We start from the raw sequence: 26,250 nt of genomic DNA, 5'->3' as shown, positions 1-26,250 counted from the left end.
GGCCAAGGAGACTTCGTGAAAATTACATTTGTTGTGAAATCCGTGTTTCTATGCCAACCAGACGTAAAAAAAAATTGTGATGACTTAAAGGGGAAGTATCTCTCTTCCTTTCCTGCCGTATCTTTAAGATAAACATAAAGTGCAGAAGGATATGGGGGCGCTCGAGAGTTCTCAGCTCTCCCTCTATCGAGGTTCATTCCCTAGCCAATCAGCCCGCTGTTTACAAGTTCCCTTTAAAGCAGCCAGTATGAAGAAGCAGAGCTGCAGTGTAAAGCATGGAGAAGGGACGGTGAATTTTTAAGTTTTCTGCTCAACAAGTTTCTTACTATATTCCAAAATCTTTATTAACAAGTTGATTGACTTCATAGGTCAGAGTGCTCTCCCGTCGAAACCCCCCCCCCCCCTTCCCGGCGCCGCTCTCTCTCCCGTCTCCTCCCCCCACGCCGCTCTCTCTCCCGGCGCCGCTCACGGTGCCACTCTCTCCCCCCCCCGGCGCCGCTCTCTCTCCCTCCCCCCCCCGGCGCCACTCTCTCTCCCGTCTTCCCTCCCCCCTGCGCCGCTCTCTCTCCCGTCTCCTTCCCCCACGCTGCTCTCTCTCCCGGCGCCACTCTCTCTCCCGTCTCCCCCCCGGCGCCGCTCCCTCTCCCGTCTCCCCCCCCCTCTGCGCCGCTCTCTCTCCCGTCTCCTCCCCCCACGCTGCTCTCTCTCCCGTCTCCCGGCGCCACTCTCTCTCCCGTCTCCCGGCGCCGCTCTCTCTCCCGGCGCCGCTCTCTCTCCCGTCTCCCCCCCCCCCCCCCCCCCCCCCGGCGCCGCTCTCTCTCCCGTCTCCCCCCCGGCGCCGCTCTCTCTCCCGTCTCCCCCCCGGCGCCGCTCTCTCTCCCGTCTCCCCCCCGGCGCCGCTCTCTCTCCCGTCTCCCCCCCGGCGCCGCTCTCTCTCCCGTCTCCTCCCCCCACGCTGCTCTCTCTCCCGTCTCCTCCCCCCACGCTGCTCTCTCTCCCGGCGCCGCTCTCTCTCCCGTCTCCCCCCCGGCGCCGCTCTCTCTCCCGTCTCCCCCCCGGCGCCGCTCTCTCTCCCGTCTCCCCCCCGGCGCCGCTCTCTCTCCCGTCTCCCCCCCGGCGCCGCTCTCTCTCCCGTCTCCCCCCCGGCGCCGCTCTCTCTCCCGTCTCCCCCCCGGCGCCGCTCTCTCTCCCGTCTCCCCCCCGGCGCCGCTCTCTCTCCCGTCTCCCCCCCGGCGCCGCTCTCTCTCCAGTCTCCCCCCCCGGCGCCGCTCTCTCTCCCGTCTCCCCCCCCGGCGCCGCTCTCTCTCCCGTCTCCCCCCCGGCGCCGCTCTCTCTCCCGTCTCCCCCCCGGCGCCGCTCTCTCTCCCGTCTCCCCCCCGGCGCCGCTCTCTCTCCCGTCTCCCCCCCGGCGCCGCTCTCTCTCCCGTCTCCCCCTCCCCCCCGGCGCCGCTCTCTCTCCCGTCCCCCCCCCCCCCCGGCGCCGCTCTCTCTCCCGTCTCCCCCCCCCCCCCCCGGCGCCGCTCTCTCTCCCGTCTCCCCCCCGGCGCCGCTCTCTCTCCCGTCTCCCCCCCGGCGCCGCTCTCTCTCCCGTCTCCCCCCCGGCGCCGCTCTCTCTCCCGTCTCCCCCCCGGCGCCGCTCTCTCTCCCGTCTCCCCCCCGGCGCCGCTCTCTCTCCCGTCTCCCCCCCGGCGCCGCTCTCTCTCCCGTCTCCCCCCCGGCGCCGCTCTCTCTCCCGTCTCCCCCCCGGCGCCGCTCTCTCTCCCGTCTCCCCCCCGGCGCCGCTCTCTCTCCCGTCTCCCCCCCGGCGCCGCTCTCTCTCCCGTCTCCCCCCCGGCGCCGCTCTCTCTCCCGTCTCCCCCCCGGCGCCGCTCTCTCTCCCGTCTCCCCCCCGGCGCCGCTCTCTCTCCCGTCTCCTCCCCCCACGCCGCTCTCTCTCCCGTCTCCTCCCCACACGCCGCTCTCTCTCCCGTCTCCTCCCCCCACGCTGCTCTCTCTCCCGTCTCCTCTCCGGGCGCCGCTCTCTCTCCGGGCGCCGCTCTCTCTCCGGGCGTGCTCTCTCTCCGGGCGCCGCGCTGTCTCCGGGCGCCGCGCTGTCTCCGGGCGCCGCGCTGTCTCCGGGCGCCGCGCTGTCTCCGGGCGCCGCGCTGTCTCCGGGCGCCGCGCTGTCTCCCGGCGCCGCTCTCTCTCCCGTCTCCTCCCCCCACGCTGCTCTCTCTGCCGGCGCCGCTCTCTCTCCCGTCTCCCCCCCGGCTCTGCTCTCTCTCCTGCCCCTGCTCACCCCCCGGCACCGCTCTCTCTCCCGCCTCCCCCCCTTCCCGGCACCACTCCCCCTCCCATCTCCCCCCCCGGCACCGCTCCCTCTCCCGTCCCCCCGACACCTCTCTCCTGACAGTGTAGCATCTCCAGTGAAGCGCGCTGGATTAATTGCACTCATTCCCGGGGACGCGTTGACGCCTTTTCCTCCCGGCTTCTCGGGTTTTGCAGAATGTAACATATAATCATCACTTTGTAAATTCACTTAGAAAAAAAAAACCTGAGACCCGGGGGCTGCAGCGACGTACGGGGGACCTCCGAGTGATCGCTCTCTGCCCGTGGCGCGGCGTCTCCTCTTGGCAGGGGGATGGATACACTCCTGAACAGATGTTGGCCAGTATTAAGGGTCTTGGAGAAATAGTCCGGGGATGGTAATTTGTCGTCTGCTCGTGGATTTCACAAGGGGAGCGGCTGCAAACTCCTGGCCGAGCGCTCCTCTATAAATATCTCCGCACACAGGGATTTCCTCGTGTCCAGCAGACGCTCGCTCAGGACTTGTCCTCATGTAAATGCAGCTGGCTCTGTGTCCGTCTGCAGTTTGGTGCAGAGCAGCGCTCCCCTACCTGAGCGACACGTACAGCATGATGACCAGGACACGGAGAAGGGATGTGTCTGCCCTGTGTTCTTGTCCCCTGCATGTAAAGTCCAGGGGATGAGCCAGAACCTGAGTGAGTGGCTGGTGCAGCGTCCTCTGCCGTTTCCCCCGCCCGGGTCCTCTGCCGTTTCCCCCGCCCGGGTCTTCTGCCGTTTCCCCCGCCCGGGTCCTCTGCCGTTTCCCCCGCCCGGGTCCTCTGCCGTTTCCCCCGCCCGGGTCCTCTGCCGTTTCCCCCGCCCGGGTCCTCTGCCGTTTCCCCCGCCCGGGTCCTCTGCCGTTTCCCCCGCCCGGGTCCTCTGCCGTTTCCCCCGCCCGGGTCCTCTGCCGTTTCCCCCGCCCGGGTCCTCTGCCGTTTCCCCCGCCCGGGTCCTCTGCCGCTTCCCCCGTCGCGTGGTCTTATGTCAAAGTGTAATACAGTCCTGCAGTTTTATCACAGACGCGTCATTCGTCACATAGTACCTCTGCTTGCTGTCAGACAAGACTTTTGCTTACATCAGGGGGGTAAAACCTACAGAGACCTAACACTGCTCACAGCTGGGGAGTTGTTACCGTTGTATCCAGTCTAGAGCTGCGGAGCCACAACTCGCCCTCCTGCCCAGATAAAATGGCACCAACCCCGCATCTGTGACAAGTCTGCAGTCCCTTACAGTAATAATTTGGTCTGCCCTGCTTTGTACCGGCCCGCAGTGCCCATCCAGCGGGGGGCGCCCATCCTGTGGGCTGGCGCTGGGTCGGGGATAGTGTGCGGCTGGCGCTGACTCCTTGTCTCTTCTTCTTGCAGTGCTCAGCGGCATTTGCTCCAACGACTGCCCACATCAGGTAAGGACCCTGCGAGTCTGCTGAAACACTCTGTGCTGCTTTCATTATTTAATAGTCTGTCACATGCAGCTCTGCCCTCACTAACCTAAGAACCCATCAGTACATTATCCCCTCCTGAAATGCTCTGTGCTGCTGGTAGGAGATCCTGTTTCTTTTATGGTGAGTCAGTGACAAGGTCACATTAGAGCATGGGGCACTGAGCATGACTAGCCGGGGGCGTCCTCCTCCTGGGGGAATTGATGGGGTTGGTTATATACGTCTCATGTAGGGGATGTATATACATACAGCTGGGTCAGCAGCCTCCTCCGGGGGGATTGATGTGGCTGGTGGTATACGGCTCATATAGGGGATATATATATACTTCTCAAAAAAAGTAAAGGGAACACAGAAATAACCCATCCTAGATCTGAATGAATGAAATATTCTCATTGAATACTTTGTTCTGTAGAAAGTTGAATGTGCTGACAACAAAATCACACAAAAATCATCAATGGAAATCACATTCATTAACCAATGGAGGCCTGGATTTGGAGTCACCCCCAAAATGAAAGTGGAAAAACACACTACAGGCTGATCCAACTGTGATGTAATGTCCTTAAAACAAGTCACAATGAGGCTGAGTATTGTGTGTGGCCTCCACGTGCCTGTATGACCTCCCTACAACGCCTGGGCATGCTCCTGATGAGGCTGAGTATTGTGTGTGGCCTCCACGTGCCTGTATGACCTCCCTACAACGCCTGGGCATGCTCCTGATGAGGCTGAGTATTGTGTGTGGCCTCCACGTGCCTGTATGACCTCCCTACAACGCCTGGGCATGCTCCTGATGAGGCTGAGTATTGTGTGTGGCCTCCACGTGCCTGTATGACCTCCCTACAACGCCTGGGCATGCTCCTGATGAGGCTGAGTATTGTGTGTGGCCTCCACGTGCCTGTATGACCTCCCTACAACACCTGGGCATGCTCCTGATGAGGCTCAGTATTGTGTGTGGCCTCCACGTGCCTGTATGACCTCCCTACAACGCCTGGGCATGCTCCTGATGAGGCTGAGTATTGTGTGTGGCCTCCACGTGCCTGTATGACCTCCCTACAACGCCTGGGCATGCTCCTGATGAGGCTGAGTATTGTGTGTGGCCTCCACGTGCCTGTATGACCTCCCTACAACGCCTGGGCATGCTCCTGATGAGGCCGAGTATTGTGTGTGGCCTCCACGTGCCTGGATGACCTCCCTACAACGCCTGGGCATGCTCCTGATGAGGCTGAGTATTGTGTGTGGCCTCCACGTGCCTGTATGACCTCCCTACAACGCCTGGGCATGCTCCTGATGAGGCCGAGTATTGTGTGTGGCCTCTACGTGCCTATATGGCCTCCCTACAACGCCTGGGTATGCTCCTGATGAGGCTGAGTATTGTGTGTGGCCTCCACGTGCCTGTATGACCTCCCTACAACGCCTGGGCATGCTTCTGATGAGGCAGAGTATTGTGTGTGGCCTCTACGTGCCTGTATGGCCTCCTTACAACGCCTGGGCACGCTCCTGATGAGGCTGAGTATTGTGTGTGGCCTCTACGTGCCTGTATGGCCTCCCTACAACGCCTGGGTATGCTCCTGATGAGGCTGAGTATTGTGTGTGGCCTCCACGTGCCTGTATGACCTCCCTACAACGCCTGGGCACGCTCCTGATGAGGCTGAGTATTGTGTGTGGCCTCCACGTGCCTGTATGACCTCCCTACAACGCCTGGGCATGCTCCTGATGAGGTTGAGTATTGTGTGTGGCCTCCACGTGCCTGTATGACCTCCCTACAACGCCTGGGCATGCTCCTGATGAGGCTGAGTATTGTGTGTGGCCTCCACGTGCCTGTATGACCTCCCTACAATGCCTGGGCATGCTCCTGATGAGGCTCAGTATTGTGTGTGGCCTCCCCGTGCCTGTATGACCTTCCTACAACGCCTGGGCATGCTCCTGATGAGGCTGAGTATTGTGTGTGGCCTCCACGTGCCTGTATGACCTCCCTACAACGCCTGGGCATGCTCCTGATGAGGCTGAGTATTGTGTGTGGCCTCTACGTGCCTGTATGACCTCCCTACAACGCCTGGGCATGCTCCTGATGAGGCTGAGTATTGTGTGTGGCCTCCACGTGCCTGTATGACCTCCCTACAACGCCTGGGCATGCTCCTGATGAGGCTGAGTATTGTGTGTGGCCTCCACGTGCCTGTATGACCTCCCTACAACGCCTGGGCATGCTCCTGATGAGGCTGAGTATTGTGTGTGGCCTCCACGTGCCTGTATGACCTCCCTACAACGCCTGGGCATGCTCCTGATGAGGCTGAGTATTGTGTGTGGCCTCCACGTGCCTGTATGACCTCCCTACAACGCCTGGGCATGCTCCTGATGAGGCTGAGTATTGTGTGTGACCTCCACGTGCCTGTATGACCTCCCTACAACGCCTGGGCATGCTCCTGATGAGGCTGAGTATTGTGTGTGGTCTCCACGTGCCTGTATGACCTCCCTACAACGCCTGGGCATGCTCCTGATGAGGCTGAGTATTGTGTGTAGCCTCCACGTGCCTGTATGACCTCCCTACAACGCCTGGGCATGCTCCTGATGAGGCTGAGTATTGTGTGTGGCCTCCACGTGCCTGTATGACCTCCCTACAACGCCTGGGCATGCTCCTGATGAGGTTGCGGATGGTCCCCTGTGGGATCTCCTCCCAGACCTGGACTTAAGCATCCGCCAACTCCTGGACAGTCTGTGGTGCAACGTGACTTTGGTGGATGGAGCGAGACATGATGTCCCAGATGTGCTCAATCGGATTCAGGTCTGGGGAACGGGCGGCCAGTCCATAGCTTCAATGCCTTCATCTTGCAGGAACTGCTGACACACTCCAGCCACATGAGGTCTGGCATTGTCCTACATTAGGAGGAACCCACGGCCAACCACACAAGCATATGGTCTCACAAGGGGTCTGAGAATCTCATCTTGGTACCTAATGGCAGTCAGGCTACCTCTGGCGAGCACATGGAGGGCTGTGCGGCCCTCCAAAGAAATGCCACCCCACACCATTACTGACCCACTGCCAAACCGGTCATGCTGAAGGATGTTGCAGGCAGCAGATCGCTCTCCACGGCGTCTCCAGACTCTGTCACGTCTGTCACATGTGCTCAGTGTGAACCTGCTTTCATCTGTGAAGAGCACAGGGCGCCAGTGGCGACTTTGCCAATCCTGGTGTTCTGTGGCAAATGCCAAGCGTCCTGCACGGTGTTGGGCTGTGAGCACAACCCCCATCTGTGGACGTTGGGCCCTCATACCACCCTCATGGAGTCGGTTTCTAACCGTTTGTGCAGACACATGCACATTTGTGGCCTGCTGGAGGTCATTTTGCAGGGCTCTGGCAGTGCTCCTCCTGTTCCTCCTTGCACAAAGGTGGAGGTAGCGGTCCTGCTGCTGGGTTGTTGCCCTCCTACGGTCCCCTCCACGTCTCCGGGTGTACTGGCCTGTCTCCTGGTAGCGCCTCCAGCCTCTGGACATTATGCTGACAGACACAGCAAACCTTCTTGCCACAGCTCGCATTGATGTGCCATCCTGGATGAGCTGCACTACCTGAGCAACTTCTGTGGGTTGTAGAGTCCGTCTCATGCTACCACGAGTGTGAAAGCACAACCAACATTCAAAAGTGACCAAAAGATCAGCCAGAAAGCATTGGTACTGAGATGTGGTCCCCACCTGCAGAACCACTCCTTTATTGAGGGTGTCTTGATAATTGCCAATAATTTCCATCTATTGTCTATTCCATTTGCACAACAGCATGTGAAATTGTCAATCAGTGTTGCTTCCTAAGTGGACAGTTTGATTCCACAGAAGTTTGATTTACTTTGAGTTATATTCTGTTGTTTAAGTGTTCCCTTTATTTTTTTGAGCAGTGTATATACTGCAGGATCAGCGGCCTCATCCGGGGGGATTGATGTGGTTGGTGGTATACGGCTCATGTAGGGGATATATATACAGCTGGGTCGGCAGCCGCCTCTGGTGGGGATTGATGTGGTTGGTGGTATACGGCTCATGTAGGGGATATATATATATACAGAGGCTTGTCCTCGTCTGCTTTGTGCTCGGCCCTTTTCATGTCTCTTCTCTTTGTGTCGGGTGTCACCGAGGTCGATCCCGCAAATCCGCCAAGCTATTGATTTCCATAAAAGCGTTGGGCCCCGTCCTCCGCGCTCCGCCTGAGGCCGCTGCCTTTTGATGTTTCCATTACTCCGCAGACGCCACAAATATACTATATGGGGATAAATGGCAGAGGAGTGAATAGGACGGATGACCCCGCGACCGGCGTTCATTAGCTGCAGCCGAAAAGGGAAGAACATTCCTCCCCGGAGACGTAGAATAATAGGGGGGCGCAGCGGCGGCTGCATGTCTGTGGATGGCGCTCCGCTGTTATCTGCAAATGTTTCATAAAATGTCTCAGACTTTTGTACTAAAATATGTGAATTTCTCTAAAGGAAACCAGTCGCACCCCATTGTAGTCCCCATGTATGTGGTCTTGTCTCGGCCTGACACAGCTGAGGGTTTGTTACTGTGTCAGCCCTGTGGCACCTGTCGTGTCATGGAGTCCGGCCTCGCGCAGCGGCACTGATTCTGCCTGTTGTCCCGGCACTGATGTCCGTCTCTATACGACCTTATATACCACCTCGGTGATTCACCCTCCTGGGAGTCGGAACCGGTCGCACATTGTGTATTCTGGTAATGTGTATTCTGTATTCTCCGCCATGTCTGGGGGAGCAGCGCCATCTGAGAAGATCAGCGAGGCAGCGCCCAACAGCGCCTCCAAGGTCGCTCCGTCCTCACGCCACTCTGATAATGACAGAGCCCTGATCGCAGCGCGTGTTCTGCTGCGAGACTGATCGGAGCGACGCAGCAACATCGGAGCCACAAAACATATCAGAGCAACATAGCATCGGAACCACGCAACATATCAGCGACGCAGCAGCATCGGAGCCACGCAACATATCAGAGCAACATAGCATCGGAGCGACACAACAACATATCAGCGACGCATCAGCATCGGAGCAACGCAGCATATCAGCGACGCAGCAGCATCGGAGCCACGCAACATATCAGCGACGCAGCAGCATCGGAGCCACGCAACATATCAGAGCAACATAGCATCGGAGCGACGCAGCAACATATCAGCGACGCATCAGCATCGGAGCAACGCAACATATCAGAGCAACATAGCATCGGAGCGACGTGGCAACAAATCAGCGACGCATCAGCATCGGAGAAATGCAGCATATCAGCGACGCAGCAGCATCGGAGCAACGCAGCATATCAGCGACGCAGCAGCATCAGAGCCACGCAACATATCAGCGACGCAGCAGCATCGGAGCCACGCAACATATCAGCGACGCAGCAGCATCGGAGCCACGCAACATATCAGAGCAACATAGCATCGAAGCGACGCAGCAACATATCAGCGACGCATCAGCATCGGAGCAACGCAACATATCAGAGCAACATAGCATCGGAGCGACACAGCAACTTATCAGCGACGCATCAGCATCGGAGCGACGCAGCAGCATCGGAGCCACGTAACATATCAGCGACGCAGCAGCATCGGAGCCGCGCAACATATCAGCGACGCAGCAGCATCGGAGCCACGCAACATATCAGAGCAACATAGCATCGAAGCGACGCAGCAACATATCAGCGACGCATCAGCATCGGAGCAACGCAACATATCAGAGCAACATAGCATCGGAGCGACACAGCAACTTATCAGCGACGCATCAGCATCGGAGCGACGCAGCAGCATCGGAGCCACGTAACATATCAGCGACGCAGCAGCATCGGAGCCGCGCAACATATCAGCGACGCAGCAGCATCGGAGCCACGCAACATAGCATCAGAGCGACGCAGCAACATATCAGCGACGCATCAGCATCGGAGCAACGCAACATATCAGAGCAACATAGCATCGGAGCGACACAGCAACTTATCAGCGACGCATCAGCATCGGAGCGACGCAGCAGCATCGGAGCCACGTAACATATCAGCGACGCAGCAGCATCGGAGCCGCGCAACATATCAGCGACGCAGCAGCATCGGAGCCACGCAACATAGCATCGGAGCGACGCAGCAACATATCAGCGACGCATCGGAGCAACGCAACATATCAGAGCAACATAGCATCGGAGCGACGTGGCAACAAATCAGCGACGCATCAGCATCGGAGCAATGCAGCATATCAGCGACGCAGCAGCATCGGAGCGACGCAGCAGCATCGGAGCCACGCAACATATCAGAGCAACATAGCATCGAAGCGACGCAGCAACATATCAGCGACGCATCAGCATCGGAGCAACGCAACATATCAGAGCAACATAGCATCAGAGCGACACAGCAACTTATCAGCGACGCATCAGCATCGGAGCGACGCAGCAGCATCGGAGCCACGTAACATATCAGCGACGCAGCAGCATTGGAGCCGCGCAACATAGCATCAGAGCGACGCAGCAACATATCAGGGACGCATCAGCATCGGAGCAACGCAACATATCAGAGCAACATAGCATCGGAGCGACGTGGCAACAGATCAGCGACGCATCAGCATCGGAGCAATGCAGCATATCAGCGATGCAGTAGCATCAGAGCCACGCAACATATCAGCGACGCAGCAGCATCGGCGACACGCAACATATCAGAGCAACATAGCATCGAAGCGACGCAGCAACATATCAGCGACGCATCGGAGCAACGCAACATATCAGAGCAACATAGCATCGGAGCGACACAGCAACTTATCAGCGACGCATCAGCATCGGAGCGACGCAGCAGCATCGGAGCCACGTAACATATCAGCGACGCAACAGCATCGGAGCCACGCAACATAGCGACGCAGCAGCATCGGAGCCACGTAACATATCAGAGCAACATAGCATCGGAGCGATGCAGCAACATATCAGCGACGCATCAGCATCGGAGCAACGCAACATATCAGAGCAACATAGCATCGGAGCGATGTGGCAACATATCAGCGACGCATCGGAGCAACGCAACATATCAGCGACGCAGCAGCATCAGAGCCACGCAACATATCAGCGACGCAGCAGCATCGGAGCCACGCAACATATCAGAGCAACATAGTATCGGAGCGACGCAGCAACATATCAGCGACACATCAGCATCGGAGCAACGCAGCATATCAGCGACGCAGCAGCATCGGAGCCACGCAACATATCAGAGCAACATAGCATCGGAGCGACGCATCAGCATCGGAGCAACGCAGCATATCAGCGATGCAGCAGCATCGGAGCCATGCAACATATCAGAGCAACATAGCATCGGAGCGACGCAGCAACATATCAGCGACACCGCAGCATCGGAGCCATGCAACCTATCAGAGCAACATAGCATCGGAGCGACGCAGCAACATATCAGCGACGCAGCAGCATCGGAGCCACGCAACATAGCATCGGAGCAACGCAACATCAGAGCAACATAGCATCAGAGCGACGCAGCAACACATTGGAGCGATGCAACATATCAGAGCGACAAAGCAGCATCGTAGTAATGCAGCATTTCATGTGACTGACAGTGGACCCGATTGCATCACTCCAGGCTCCGCGTCAATCATCCCGTCCTCACGCTCCGTCCCGTTCACATGTGCACTGCTGGACGGAGAGGAGCATCTGTTTTCCACTCACCAGCATCCTGATCGCTGCTCTCCTGAAATACTTTGTGCTACTGTGAGGCCGGCTCCTTCCGTCACGTACCTGTCAGTCTCCCATTATTACTACCCATCACTTGCACTATCGTCCTTACTTATATCCTCATATATTGCCCCTCTCCCCTGCTGAAATACTCTGCGCTGTTGATGACACGTCCTGTCGCATACCTAACCCTGTCCTCACCATCATCATCATCATCATCATCATCATCATGTGAGCGGGCAGGTCATTGCCTCTCAGTATGTGCACTCTTGCTCTGCTCTCCTGAAATACTCTGTGCTGCTGTGAGACTTTTGGCCTTGCCCCGCTCTGCCCGTCCAGTTTGTGCAGATCATTAATCTCCGTCTTCCTCTTGTTTCAGCCTTTCGGTGTTAATCAGCCGGGTCCGTACATCATGTACATGACGGTGGACGCCAACGGTTACCTGAAGAACGCATCAGGTGAGATAATCTGCGGGGGTCGTGCAGGTGACAGTGCTTCTGTTATATGGCGCCCCCTGCTGGTGAGACGGGACGTGGATTTCAGACTCTCGGCAGTTATTGCAGCTAAAGTAAAGTCATCGATCACTTATCATAATAAAGCTGAGCTGCAGTGTAAAGCAAGGGGGTGAGACGATGTATTATTTGGAGCTGTGGAGTGGACTGCGGCATTACAGATACGCTTCCTCCCCGGTATACGGCTCCTTCACGGCCGTCGTACCTGGTGACGGCTGCCAGGCGCTGTTATATCGGTGCAGTCAGTGATATCGCGGCGTCGTTGCTTGATAATGGCCGGGGCGCGGTTATCAATGATTTCTTCCGCTTCTCTCCTCGCTGACGCTGCGATTGATGAAGTGTCATCTGGATGAAGGAGTAATTCTCTGTAATCCTCGGGCGGCGGATCCCTGACGGGCAGGAACAATGGCGCACTCCCCTCCCCCATAGCTCCGAAACGCGTTATCCCACGACGCACAAAGCGATTGATTTATTGGAAGCATCTTCTGAAATGATAGGGGACAAGATGGACGGATGATGAAGAGGCGGCCGTCGTATCAGTGTCACACGTGGTGGGGGCCGCAGTGGTGGTAATTGATTGACAGCGTGTACCCACTGACGTAGGCCGCAACGAGACCCCAGGGACAGTGCGGGGGGATGGGATCTCGTTTGAATGTAGATATGTATATCTATATATATTTTTTTTTAGGGAAATGGTGAGTAGTGTCTGTGCCATATAGTGCTTATATAATACTGCCATATTGTGCCCATTAACTAGTGTCATATGGTGTCCAGATGACCGTGCCACAGAGTGCATATATAATAGTGCCGCAGAGGGCATATATAATAGTGCCGCAGAGGGCTTATATAATAGTACCGCAGAGGGCATATATAATAGTACCGCAGAGGGCATATATAATAGTGCCGCAGAGGGCTTATATAATAGTGCCGCAGAGGGCATATATAATAGTGCCGCAGAGGGCATATATAATAGTGCCGCAGAGGGCATATATAATAGTGCCGCAGAGGGCATATATAATAGTGCCGCAGAGGGCATATATAATAGTGCCGCAGAGGGCTTATATAATAGTGCCGCAGAGGGCATATATAATAGTGCCGCAGAGGGCATATATAATAGTGCCGCAGAGGGCATATATAATAGTGCCGCAGAGGGCTTATATAATAGTACCGCAGAGGGCATATATAATAGTGCCGCAGAGGGCTTATATAATAGTGCCGCAGAGGGCATATATAATAGTGCCGCAGAGGGCTTATATAATAGTACCGCAGAGGGCTTATATAATAGTGCCGCAGAGGGCATATATAATAGTGCCGCAGAGGGCTTATATAATAGTGCCGCAGAGGGCTTATATAATAGTGCCGCAGAGGGCATATATAATAGTACCGCAGAGGGCATATATGATAGTGCCGCAGAGGGCTTATATAATAGTGCCGCAGAGGGCTTATATAATAGTGCCGCGGAGGGCATATATAATAGTGCTTATATAATACTGTAATATAGTCCTTATGTAATAGTGCCCGTGTATTACTACCATAGAGTGCTTATATAATACTGCCATATTGTGCTAATATAACAGTACTCATGTAATACTGCCATATAGTCCTTATGTAATAGCGCCTTCTAATGCCCATGTGTTATTACCAAATAGTGCTTATATCATACTGCCATCTAGTGCCCATGTAATACTGACATAGTCCTTATGTAATAGTACCATGCAGGGCTGATCTAATACTATATCTCTCCTACATAAACCAGGAGGGGCCGCGATGTAGTATCGGGCCGCGGGGGACATAGTGCTGGTGATGAGGCTCCTTTTACCCCTGAATCCGACCCATGATATGATAACTGTTTTATAGGTGCATAAACTATTGCTTAAATGACAGTTCCCCACTACAGTGTTATGGAAATGCGTCAGTCTCTGTGCTCATTGCTGCAGTGTAAAGCATGGTGGAGAATCTGAGATCAGTTCTAAACCATGCTGCACTTTCAGGGGTCTCTGGGATTAAATCTTTCCTTCCTGCTGATTTCCTCCATGTTTCTCGCCCCGTCCATCCCCCCGATTCCATTCCCCATTGGCAGGGGACAGTTTTGGGGGGCACCGGCAGATCAGAGCGTGAACGCTCACCCCAGATTCCCCCAGGAACTGAAGGAGTTAAAGGCACGGGTTGTATAATTTCAGTTAATCCCCTCGCTCACGCCTTAATCCTGCTCAGCTCTGTGGAAGGAGATTGACAGGTCGGGTCCTGCCGAACCCGGCAGGAAGCTGCGCAGCAGACACCACTTGTCCCAGTAGGACGAGCGCGACGTGGCGGAGACTCGCGGCCGCTCCGACAACCCCACGTTCTGCTCTTGTTATTTATTTCAAAAGGGGAATTCAGAGCTGCGTTTTGCTTCTTCTCTGGCAGTAAAGGGAAGCCCCGCAGCCATCGCTCTCATTAGCATGGGGAAAGGCAGCGACATCTTGCAGCTTCTGCAGATAAAGTCCTGCTCCAGGCACCGGCGGATTAAAGCGTAAGCGCTTTACAGCGGCGATTGCTGGCGCTGCCATCCTGACAGACAGGCATCATAGAGGGGAAGGCGCCTCAGGGACGACGGGCGGCCAGGACGGGGACATGCCAGGCTGGTACGCCAGTGTCGGCCGTATACGGGGGGTATATGCCGGTATACGGAGCTACTTCTGCTGTTTAAAGTGTCATTCTGCCCCATTGATTCTACATGTCCGGAGCAGCACCTTTACTCCAATCACATCCAAAGCTGCTCCCAAAACACAGTTGTCTCACTGTCCTAGCCAGGCGTTGGTCGTCCCATGTGGGCGCTGACCCCTCATCAATTTCTCTTGGGCCTAGCTGGGTAATGAGCCATACGGACGTTTTCACCAGAAGCACCCCATCCCCCTCATCTCTTGGTGCACCTGCTCTGTTGGGGGTTGTAGTCCTGACTCCTGGATGAATAGCATCCTCTGCTCCTGTTATGCTGCATACATAAGAAGATTGGTCATTCAGGATTCAAAGAAAGCTGGGTGAGCGCCCCCCCTGTGCTGGAGGTGTAATGGCAGATTTTCATCTTGACTAATAAGCAGGATAGATGTCAGTGCAAGATGCCACTGACTACACGACTCGACAGCGCCCCACGTGGTGCCGCACCGCATCCTCAGGAACTTCTTGCTTCCCAGTCCTGATTTTGGTCACATAGTGAAAGCTGAAACCTGTGAAATCATTAGAGCGGAGCAAGAGGAGAGATGATGGCAAGCAGAAAGCACGGCGAGACGTGCTGCAGAGGGGAGCGCACGAATTAATGAGGTGACGTGCTGCAGAGGGGTGAGCGTGGAGGATGCGTGCTGCAGAGGGGAGCGCACGGAGGAATGGGGTGACAGCGAGAGGAGAGGGGTGCTGCAGAGCAAAGAGCGAGAGAAGGAGAGGGTGATGCAGAGTGCACGGCGGATCTGTGCTGCAGAGGGGTGAGCGCGGAGGAGGCATGCTGCAGAGGGGAGACTACAAGTCCCAGCACGATTGTCATTTCTCAGCAGCTACATTAGTACACAGTGCTTGACAAGTTCTCTTCTGCCCGTTATTCCGTGGGTGGCCTGTAGATGGCGCCCAGTGCGGGGCTCCTGGGCAGCACGTGGCTACCTGTCAGTAAATGCTTCCTGACTGTTGTGTCCCGTGTCCGTTCATCTCTCGCATCTTAGGAACGTTCTGAGACGAGTGCTGAGCAGCCGTTCAGCTATCGGGGTCTTTGTTCAGTGAGTCTTGTGGTCTCGGGGGGTTTCTTTGCAGTCACAATGGATGGCAGTGTCGTTCTCGGCCCCTCACCGTCCGTGTATCCGGAGCGATGCTCTTTTTACGCTTTGGTAAATGCGGCTCTCGGCCCGGTGTAACCAGCCGTATGAGCAGAATGATCTGGGAGTATTGATCTGGGTGCAGCCTGGTACTTGGCGATACTTTATAGGGCGGAAGCCATTAGCAGCGATATCTGTTTAACCAGACGATGGACGCGGCTCTGCAGCCGAGGAGTCGGTGGGTGCGAGCGCTGCATGAGCTGGAATGCATGAGGGTCCCAGAGACGACCTCAGCAGGAGTAGAGGGGGCTCCAGAGACCACCTCAGTGGTTGTGTTAAGGAACTTAATATACAATGAAGATATACAAAATGACTCTTGCATCATGTACCACTCCTGTGTTAGGTTCAGACTCGTGTCATGCTTAAATGGACATTGATCTGCTTTGTGCTTACACTGACATTAATCTGTTTGCTCTGCTCTCGCTAATGAAGTTTATTGCACAGCTACAAATAACAGAAGCAAGTGTCTATATAAACTTGTGTCACTTGCTTAATAAACAGAATTTATGCTTTGACTCCAAATGTCATTTCTCCGTGTACGTGCATGCACTTCCATATCAGATTTGGCAGCAGACAATTAAGAGGGTTGCACACAGCTACAGTGTGTCCAAAATCAGCTGGCGCCCAACGTGGGGCTAGGACGAAGCGTCCAGACCATGGCAGCCGCGCCACAACCTCTACTCCCAGGACGGACCACACCCGAGGGGGAGACTGCAGCTCCGCATAAGGTAAGAAAGTTATTTATCTTGCCTAGCATCCTCCCGTGTCTCCGTGCAGGGACAGAGGCAGTTGGCAGTCAGACTCAGGACATAGTTGACCGATACTGACAAGTCCTAGCCTGAACCCCCGGTCAAAGCAGTTTTCTTAATTGTCTGCTTTGTCTGTATAAGTGAATGTTGTCTTAGCTAGCCTGAAAAGACAGAGAGACGTTCTATGTAGACAACCCACAATCCCTCTGGTTCCAGCCTCTACAGCTGATGACTTTTAAGTTCCCCGCCCCAAAACTGCCTAACTAAGGTCTCCTTCCCAGCTGTAGTAATACAGGCCGAAGGACAATTAAATTGAGTAAAGTGATTGCTGTCTCCCTGCTTGATGGTGTGTACATTGTGCTGTGCCGACAGGGCGTAGAACTTGTTATTTCAGCATCAGGCTGGCGGATAGCGAGAGTTCTGGATACACCCTTTGCAAGACAGGAGACTGGTTATAAACTGTTTTCAGGTATCCAGGATTGAGATCAGCGGGAGTAGAGGAGTCTCCAGGGTCAACCTCAGCGGAAGCGGTGGGGGCCCCAGTGACGGCCTCAGCGGAAGCGGTGGGGGCCCCAGTCACGACAGCTGGAGCGGAGGGAGCCCCAGTCACGACAGCTGGAGCGGTGGGGGCCCCTGTGACTGCCTCAGCGGGAGCGGAGGGAGCCCCAGTGACGGCCTCAGCGGGAGCGGAGGGAGCCCCAGTGACGGCCTCAGCGGGAGCGGAGGGAGCCCCAGTGACGGCCTCAGCGGGAGCGGAGGGAGCCCCAGTGACGGCCTCAGCGGGAGCGGAGGGGGCCCCAGTGACGGCCTCAGCGGGAGCGGAGGGGGCCCCAGTGACGGCCTCAGCGGGAGCGGAGGGGGCCCCAGTGACGGCCTCAGCGGGAGCGGAGGGGGCCCCAGTGACGGCCTCAGCGGGAGCGGAGGGGGCCCCAGTGACGGCCTCAGCGGGAGCGGAGGGGGCCCCAGTGACGGCCTCAGCGGGAGCGGAGGGGGCCCCAGTGACGGCCTCAGCGGGAGCGGAGGGGGCCCCAGTGACGGCCTCAGCGGGAGCGGAGGGGGCCCCAGTGACGGCCTCAGCGGGAGCGGAGGGGGCCCCAGTGACGGCCTCAGCGGGAGCGGAGGGGGCCCCAGTGACGGCCTCAGCGGGAGCGGAGGGGGCCCCAGTGACGGCCTCAGCGGGAGCGGAGGGGGCCCCAGTGACTGCCTCAGCGGGAGCGGAGGGGGCCCCAGTGACGGCCTCAGCGGGAGCGGAGGGGGCCCCAGTGACGGCCTCAGCGGGAGCGGAGGGGGCCCCAGTGACGGCCTCAGCGGGAGCGGAGGGGGCCCCAGTGACGGCCTCAGCGGGAGCGGAGGGGGCCCCAGTGACGGCCTCTGCGGGAGCGGAGGGGGCTCCAGTGACGGCCTCAGCGGGAACAGATAGCATGTACACCAGGAAAGCCTCCGTACACGCTATGTCCGTCCAGTGACATCGCCTCATCCACATTGCGGAGCTGTGTGTTACTGATTGCGGAGCACGAGGTGATCAGGATTATTTTGCTGTTGTCTGAATTATTTACACACAGAAGTTATCAGTGAGATCAGGTCAGATCCAGAGATCGATCAGCACAGCAAAGAGGTAATTGATCCAGGAAAGAGCACTGCGGGCTTAAAGGGACAGGCAGGATTGAGAATGAGCAGCCGATACCAGCGCACCTTAGTGAAGAGATCACCGTTCCTCGGCTTCACTTGCGGAAATTAAAAATCCTCAGTGGTATAAAATGAACGTTTTTACACGAATCCGTTTCAGCATCGGACTGGCGCCTGTTTCAAGGAAAAAATACAAAGCCAATATTAATGGTTATGTCCTGAAGTCTTGGTGGTCTCAGCCACCTGATTGTAGGATCCCTACACTTATTTAGGGAGTTCCTGGCGAGCTGTGCACTGGAGGTGCGTATACATTAGGAATGGCCTCCTACAGGAGTGGTCTCCAGCTATTGTGAAACTACAACTCCCAGCATGCCCAGACATCCAATGCAAGGCGTAGCTTTGCAACAGCTGCAGAGCCACAGATGGGAGACCACTGACCTAAACAATATTGGGGGGGGGTCAAAGAAAAATTAGATATGTCTAGTGCGGCCAACTACACAATGCATCCCATCGAGTACGCTCTTTCCTGATCTCCCACAATGCATTCCATCGAGCATGTTCTTTCCTGATCTTCCACAATGCATCCCATCGTGCACGCTCTTTCCTGATCTCCCACAATGCATCCCATCGAGCACGCTCTTTCCTGATCTCCCGCAGTGCATCCCATCGAGCACGCTCTTTCCTGATCTCCCACAATGCATCCCATCGAGCACACTCTTTCCTGATCTCCCGCGATATATCTCATCGAGTACGCTCTTTCCTGATCTCCCACAATGCATCCCATCTTGCACGCTCTTTCCTGATCTCCCGCAATGCATCCCATCGAGCACGCTCTTTCCTGATCTCCCGCGATACATCCCATTGTGCACGCTCTTTCCTGATCTCCCGCAATGCATCCCATCGAGCATGCTCTTTCCTGATCTCCCGCGATACATCCCATTGTGCACGCTCTTTCCTGATCTCCCGCGATACATCCCATTGTGCACGCTCTTTCCTGATCTCCCACAATCCATCCCATTGTGCACGCTCTTTCCTGATCTCTTGCTATACATCCCATTGTGCACTCTCTTTCCTGATCTCCCGCGATACATCTCATCGAGTACGCTCTTTCCTGATCTCCCACAATGCATCCCATCTTGCACGCTCTTTCCTGATCTCCCGCAGTGCATCCCATCGAGCACGCTCTTTCCTGATCTCCCACAATGCATCCCATCGAGCACGCTCTTTCCTGATCTCCCGCGATATATCTCATCGAGTACGCTCTTTCCTGATCTCCCACAATGCATCCCATCTTGCACGCTCTTTCCTGATCTCCCGCAATGCATCCCATCGAGCACGCTCTTTCCTGATCTCCCGCGATACATCCCATTGTGCACGCTCTTTCCTGATCTCCCGCGATACATCCCATTGTGCACGCTCTTTCCTGATCTCCCACAATCCATCCCATTGTGCACGCTCTTTCCTGATCTCTTGCTATACATCCCATTGTGCACGCTCTTTCCTGATCTCCCACAATCCATCCCATTGTGCACGCTCTTTCCTGATCTCTTGCTATACATCCCATTGTGCACGCTCTTTCCTGATCTCCCACAATCCATCCCATTGTGCACGCTCTTTCCTGATCTCTTGCGATACATCCCATCGAGCACACTCTTTCCTGATCTCCCGCGATACATCCCATTGTGCACGCTCTTTCCTGATCTCTTGCTATACATCCCATTGTGCACGCTCTTTCCTGATCTCCCACAATCCATCCCATTGTGCACGCTCTTTCCTGATCTCTTGCGATACATCCCATCGAGCACGCTCTTTCCTGATCTCCCGCGATACATCCCATTGTGCACGCTCTTTCCTGATCTCCCACAATCCATCCCATTGTGCACGCTCTTTCCTGATCTCTTGCGATACATCCCATCGAGCACACTCTTTCCTGATCTCCCGCGATACATCCCATTGTGCACGCTCTTTCCTGATCTCTTGCTATACATCCCATTGTGCACGCTCTTTCCTGATCTCCCACAATCCATCCCATTGTGCACGCTCTTTCCTGATCTCTTGCGATACATCCCATCGAGCACGCTCTTTATAAATCTCCTGCGATACATTCCATTGTGCACAATCTTTCCTGATCTCCTGCGATACATCCCATTGTGCACGCTCTTTCCTGATCTCCCACAATGCATCCCATCTTGCACGCTCTTTCCTGATCTCCCGCGATACATCCCATTGTGCACGCTCTTTCCTGATCTCCCGCGATACATCCCATCGAGCACGCTCTTTCCTGATCTCCTGCGATACATCCCATTGTGCACGCTCTTTCCTGATCTCTTGCTATACATCCCATTGTGCACGCTCTTTCCTGATCTCCCACAATCCATCCCATTGTGCACGCTCTTTCCTGATCTCTTGCGATACATCCCATCGAGCACACTCTTTCCTGATCTCCCGCGATACATCCCATTGTGCACGCTCTTTCCTGATCTCTTGCTATACATCCCATTGTGCACGCTCTTTCCTGATCTCCCACAATCCATCCCATTGTGCACGCTCTTTCCTGATCTCTTGCGATACATCCCATCGAGCACACTCTTTCCTGATCTCCCGCGATACATCCCATTGTGCACGCTCTTTCCTGATCTCTTGCTATACATCCCATTGTGCACGCTCTTTCCTGATCTCCCACAATCCATCCCATCGAGCACGCTCTTTCCTGATCTCCCACAATCCATCCCATCGAGCACGCTCTTTCCTGATCTCCCACAATCCATCCCATCGAGCACGCTCTTTCCTGATCTCTTGCTATACATCCCATCGAGCACACTCTTTCCTGATCTCCCGCGATACATCCCATTGTGCACGCTCTTTCCTGATCTCTTGCTATACATCCCATTGTGCACGCTCTTTCTTGATCTCCCACAATCCATCCCATTGTGCACGCTCTTTCCTAATCTCCTGCGATACATCCCATTGTGCACGCTCTTTCCTGATCTCCCACAATGCATCCCATCTTGCACGCTCTTTCCTGATCTCCCGCGATACATCCCATTGTGCACGCTCTTTCCTGATTTCCCGCGATACATCCCATCGAGCACGCTCTTTCCTGATCTCCCGCGATACATCCCATTGTGCACGCTCTTTCCTGATCTCTTGCTTTACATCCCATTGTGCACGCTCTTTCCTGATCTCCCACAATCCATCCCATCGAGCACGCTCTTTCCTGATCTCTTGCGATACATCCCATCGAGCACACTCTTTCCTGATCTCCCGCGATACATCCCATTGTGCACGCTCTTTCCTGATCTCTTGCTATACATCCCATTGTGCACGCTCTTTCCTGATCTCCCACAATCCATCCCATTGTGCACGCTCTTTCCTGATCTCTTGCGATACATCCCATCGAGCACACTCTTTCCTGATCTCCCGCGATACATCCCATTGTGCACGCTCTTTCCTGATCTCTTGCTATACATCCCATTGTGCACACTCTTTCCTGATCTCCCACAATCCATCCCATCGAGCACGCTCTTTCCTGATCTCCCACAATCCATCCCATCGAGCACGCTCTTTCCTGATCTCCCGCGATACATCCCATTGTGCACGCTCTTTCCTGATCTCTTGCTATACATCCCATTGTGCACGCTCTTTCCTGATCTCCCACAATCCATCCCATTGTGCACGCTCTTTCCTAACCTCCTGCAATACATTCCATTGTGCACGATCTTTCCTGATCTCCTGCGATGCATCCCATTGTGCACGCTCTTTCCTGATCTCCCGCGATACATTCCATCGAGCACGCTCTTTCCTGATCTCCTGCGATACATCCCATTGTGCACACTCTTTCCTGATCTCCCGCGATACATCCCATCGAGCACACTCTTTCCTGATCTCCCGCGATACATCCCATTGTGCACGCTTTCCTGATCTCCCACAATCCATCCCATCGAGCACGCTCTTTCCTGATCTCCTGCGATACATTCCATTGTGCACGCTCTTTCCTGATCTCCTGCGATACATACCATCGAGCACGCTCTTTCCTAATCTCCCTCGATACATTCCATTGTGCACGATCTTTCCTGATCTCCTGCGATACATCCCATTGTGCACGCTCTTTCCTGATCTCCCGCGATGCATCCCATTGTGCACGCTCTTTCCTGATCTCCCGCAATACATTCCATCGAGCACACTCTTTCCTGATCTCCTGCGATACATCCCATCGAGCACGCTCTTTCCTGATCTCCCGCGATACATCCCATCGAGCACGCTCTTTCTCTTTCCTGATCTCCCGCGATACATTCCATTGTACACTCTTTCCTGATGTCTTGCGATACATCCCATTGAGCACGCTCTTTCCTAATCTCCCGCGATGCATCCCATCGAGTACGCTCTTTCCTGATCTCCCGCGATACATTCCATCGAGCACGCTCTTTCCTGATCTCCCGCGATACATCCCATTGAGCACGCTCTTTCCTGATCTCCCGCGATACATCCCATCGAGCACGCTCTTTCCTGATCTCCCGCGATGCATCCCATCGAGCACGCTCTCTCTTTCCTGATCTCCCGCGATACATCCCATCGAGCACGCTCTTTCCTGATCTCCCGCGATACATTCCATTGTGCACGCTCTTTCCTGATCTCCCGCGATACATTCCATTGTGCACGCTTTTTCCTGATCTCCCGCGATACATCCCATCGAGTACGCTCTTTCCTGATCTCCCGCGATACATTCCATCGAGCACGCTCTTTCCTGATCTCCCGCGATACATCCCATTGAGCACGCTCTTTCCTGATCTCCCGCGATACATCCCATCGAGCACGCTCTTTCCTGATCTCCCGCGATGCATCCCATCGAGCACGCTCTTTCTTTTTCCTGATCTCCCGCGATACATCCCATCGAGCACGCTCTTTCCTGATCTCCCGCGATACATTCCATTGTGCACGCTCTTTCCTGATCTCCCGCGATACATTCCATTGTGCACGCTCTTTCCTGATCTCCCGCGATACATCCCATCGAGCACGATCTTTCCTGATCTCCCACGATACATTCCATTGAGCACGCTCTTTCCTGATCTCCCGCGATACATCCCATTGAGCACGCTCTTTCCTGATCTTCCGCGATACATCCCATCGAGCACGCTCTTTCCTGATCTCCCGTGATACATTCCATTGTACGCTCTTTCCTGATGTCCCGCGATGCATCCCATCGAGCACGCTCTTTCTCTTTCCTGATCTCCCGCGATGCATCCCATCGAGCACGCTCTTTCCTGATCTCCCGCGATATATCCCATTGTGCACGCTCTTTCCTGATCTCCCGCGATACATCCCATCGAGCACGATCTTTCCTGATCTCCAGCGATACATCCCATCGAGCACTCTTTCCTGATCTCCCGCGATACATTCCATTGTGCACACTCTTTCCTGATCTCCTGTGATACATCCCATTGTGCACGCTCTTTCCTGATCTCCTGTGATACATCCCATCGAGCACGCTCTTTCCTGATCTCCTGCTATACATCCCATTGAGCACGCTCTTTCCTGATCTCCTGCGATACATCCCATCGAGCATGCTCTTTCCTGATCTCCTGCTATACATCCCATTGAGCACGCTCTTTCCTGATCTCCTGCGATACATTCCATTGTGCACGCTCTATCCCTACCTTGTGGACCCCCATGTAAGTGGGTGACCATAATGGGGGCCGGATCAGCCCCCGATGTCTCCAGCTTCTTCCTACTTTACGTTGCGTCTCCGTTCGCCGGAGCCTTCTTACCCTGTAGACGACGGAGCGGTCACTTCAGGAGAAGACACTGATTATACGGTGCTGGAGGCTTCCACTGTGACTTGAGATTTCATCGGGTGACGTTCCCTGACCTCTCGCACGTGTGAATTACAGAATCCCAGCATGGCGGCCTCGGGGTTAATAACGTGATCACATGATGCAGCTGGGACCCAAAGCGCGGCGCCGTCCAGCAAAACTTCCACTATAAAACCTGGGATCAAGGTCTCCGAGCAAGAGCGCAGGGATGGAGATGACGCCTAATGCACAGGTGTCCGCCATTGCTGGCCGCACGGTGCGGCCGTCCTGCTGACGTCTCCCCTCCTTCCCGTCATGAAGCGTTCCGGACAAATTAATATCATAAGCAGATGGTTAGACATGGCGGCTCCTGGCTGCAGGCGCGGAGGGTTAGGACCCCCACACAGCTAATTTCATCTCTCATCCTGTAAAAGCCTCGTTACCAGAGCGCGTCCTGGACTCCTTCCAGAAATCTGCATCTCCGCAGGGAGCGCTTGGCCGCGCCGCCATATCCTGGAGAGCCATAGGAAGCGCAGGCTTTTAGCGTTTATTAATAGCCCAGCAATTAAAAGCTGCGGAGGAGTCGGGGAATCCATCCATCCCGCTAATGACTCCGGGTAATGGAGCAGAGAAAAGAGGGGACTGCGAGATGTATAGAAGGGGGGAGGGGAAGCCGAGACGTCGCCCGTGTATCAGCACCGTTATCCTCCTCTAATCCGGCACATCCTGAGCCAGAGGAACGCTGGATTACCGGATTAGGAGTGGTCAGATCCTGCACTGAAAATTCCCATAATCCGGCACATCCTGAGGCACAGGAGCCGCTGGATTATCAGATTAGGAATGGTCAGATCCTTCACCGAAACTTCCCGTAATTCGGCACATCCTGAGCCAGAGGAACGCTGGATTATCGGATTAGGACTTGTCAGATCCTGCACTGAAAATTCCCATAATCCGGCACATCCTGAGCCGCTGGATTATCAGATTAGGAATGGTCATATCCTTCACCGCAACTTCCCGTAATCTGGCACATCCTGAGCCAGAGGAACGCTAGATTACCGGATTAGGAGTGGTCAGATCCTGCACTGAAAATTCCCATAATCCGGCACATCCTGAGCCGCTGGATTATCAGATTAGGAATGGTCAGATCCTTCACCGCAACTTCCCGTAATCCGGCACATCCTTAGCCAAAGGAACGCTGGATAACCGGATTAGGAGTGGTCACATTCTGCGCAGAAATCTCCCTTAATCCGGCAAATTCTGAGCCAGAGGCATGTTGGATTATCAGATTAGGACTGGTCAGATCCTGCACCTAAATTTCCCGTAATCCAACACGTTCTGAGCCAGAGAAACTCTGGATTATCGGATTAGGACTGGTTAGATCCTGCACCAAAACTTCCCATAATCCGGCACATCCTGAGCCAGAGAAACTCTGGATTATCGGATTAGAACTAGTCAGATCCTGCACCGAAATTTCCCGTAATTCGACACATCCTGAGCCAGAGGAACGCTGGATTATCAGATTAGGAATGGTCAGATCCTGCACCGAAACTTCCTATAATCCTGCACATTCTGAGCCAGAGAAATGCTGGATTATCAGATTAGTAATGGTCAGATCTTGCGCAGAAACATGCAGCATTGTGAGATTCGTTCAGATTTTATCTGCACGGAAAATAATCAGTAAAGACGCAGCTGAGTGTGGGACCCCCCAGGCGTCGGGGTACCCTCCAAAGTCGCACTGATTGCAGACAACACCCCGGGGTCGTGCACTGGGTGCCGGTCGTAGCTCATGATTACCTATGGGCTATCAGAGATTTCACCAGTGGGTGTCCGATCCTGAGACACCCGATAACCTCCATCTGTTGCACTTGTTCTGACCGGGGGGCATTTACTTTCTCTTCCCGCGGCTCCATGTGTCCTCTGCTGCTTTAGGCTGAATATCACAAAGCTGCTGAGGCTGCGAGAGCCGAGGATCGAAACGCCGACCAGTGCACGAACCTCCGGGACCAGCGGAGGCCTCGCCCTGCCGTATACTGTGTGTATATATATATATATATATATATATATATATACCCGGCCGTATACTGTATACATATATATACCCGGCCGTATACTGTATACATATATATACCCGGCCGTATACTGTATACACATATATATACCCTGGCCGTATACTGTATACACATATATATACCCTGGCCGTATACTGTATGCACATATACCCGGCCGTATACTGTATACACATATATACCCCGGCCGTATACTGTATACACACATATACCCCGGCCGTATACTGTATACACATATA

General features: G+C 55.0%; 1 protein-coding gene across 1 annotated transcript in view; it reads left to right on the top strand.

The window, feature by feature from the left end:
* The window catches only part of ITFG1 (integrin alpha FG-GAP repeat containing 1), a 146,162-nt gene that overhangs the window by 102,366 nt on the left and 17,546 nt on the right, over positions 1-26,250 (top strand). Inside the window, exons 13-14 of the mRNA XM_073659677.1 lie at positions 3,690-3,727; positions 11,810-11,888. Coding sequence (XP_073515778.1) covers positions 3,690-3,727; positions 11,810-11,888 — 117 coding nt within the window. The remainder of the gene's footprint in view (positions 1-3,689; positions 3,728-11,809; positions 11,889-26,250) is intronic.

This window comes from Phyllobates terribilis, unplaced genomic scaffold (assembly GCF_046119375.1).
Source record: "Phyllobates terribilis strain yellow unplaced genomic scaffold, ASM4611937v1 Scaffold_14__1_contigs__length_39327217, whole genome shotgun sequence".
Classification (NCBI taxonomy): domain Eukaryota; kingdom Metazoa; phylum Chordata; class Amphibia; order Anura; family Dendrobatidae; genus Phyllobates; species Phyllobates terribilis.
Note: the sequence above shows the minus strand (reverse complement) of the source record. Positions and strands in the feature narration are given on the sequence as shown.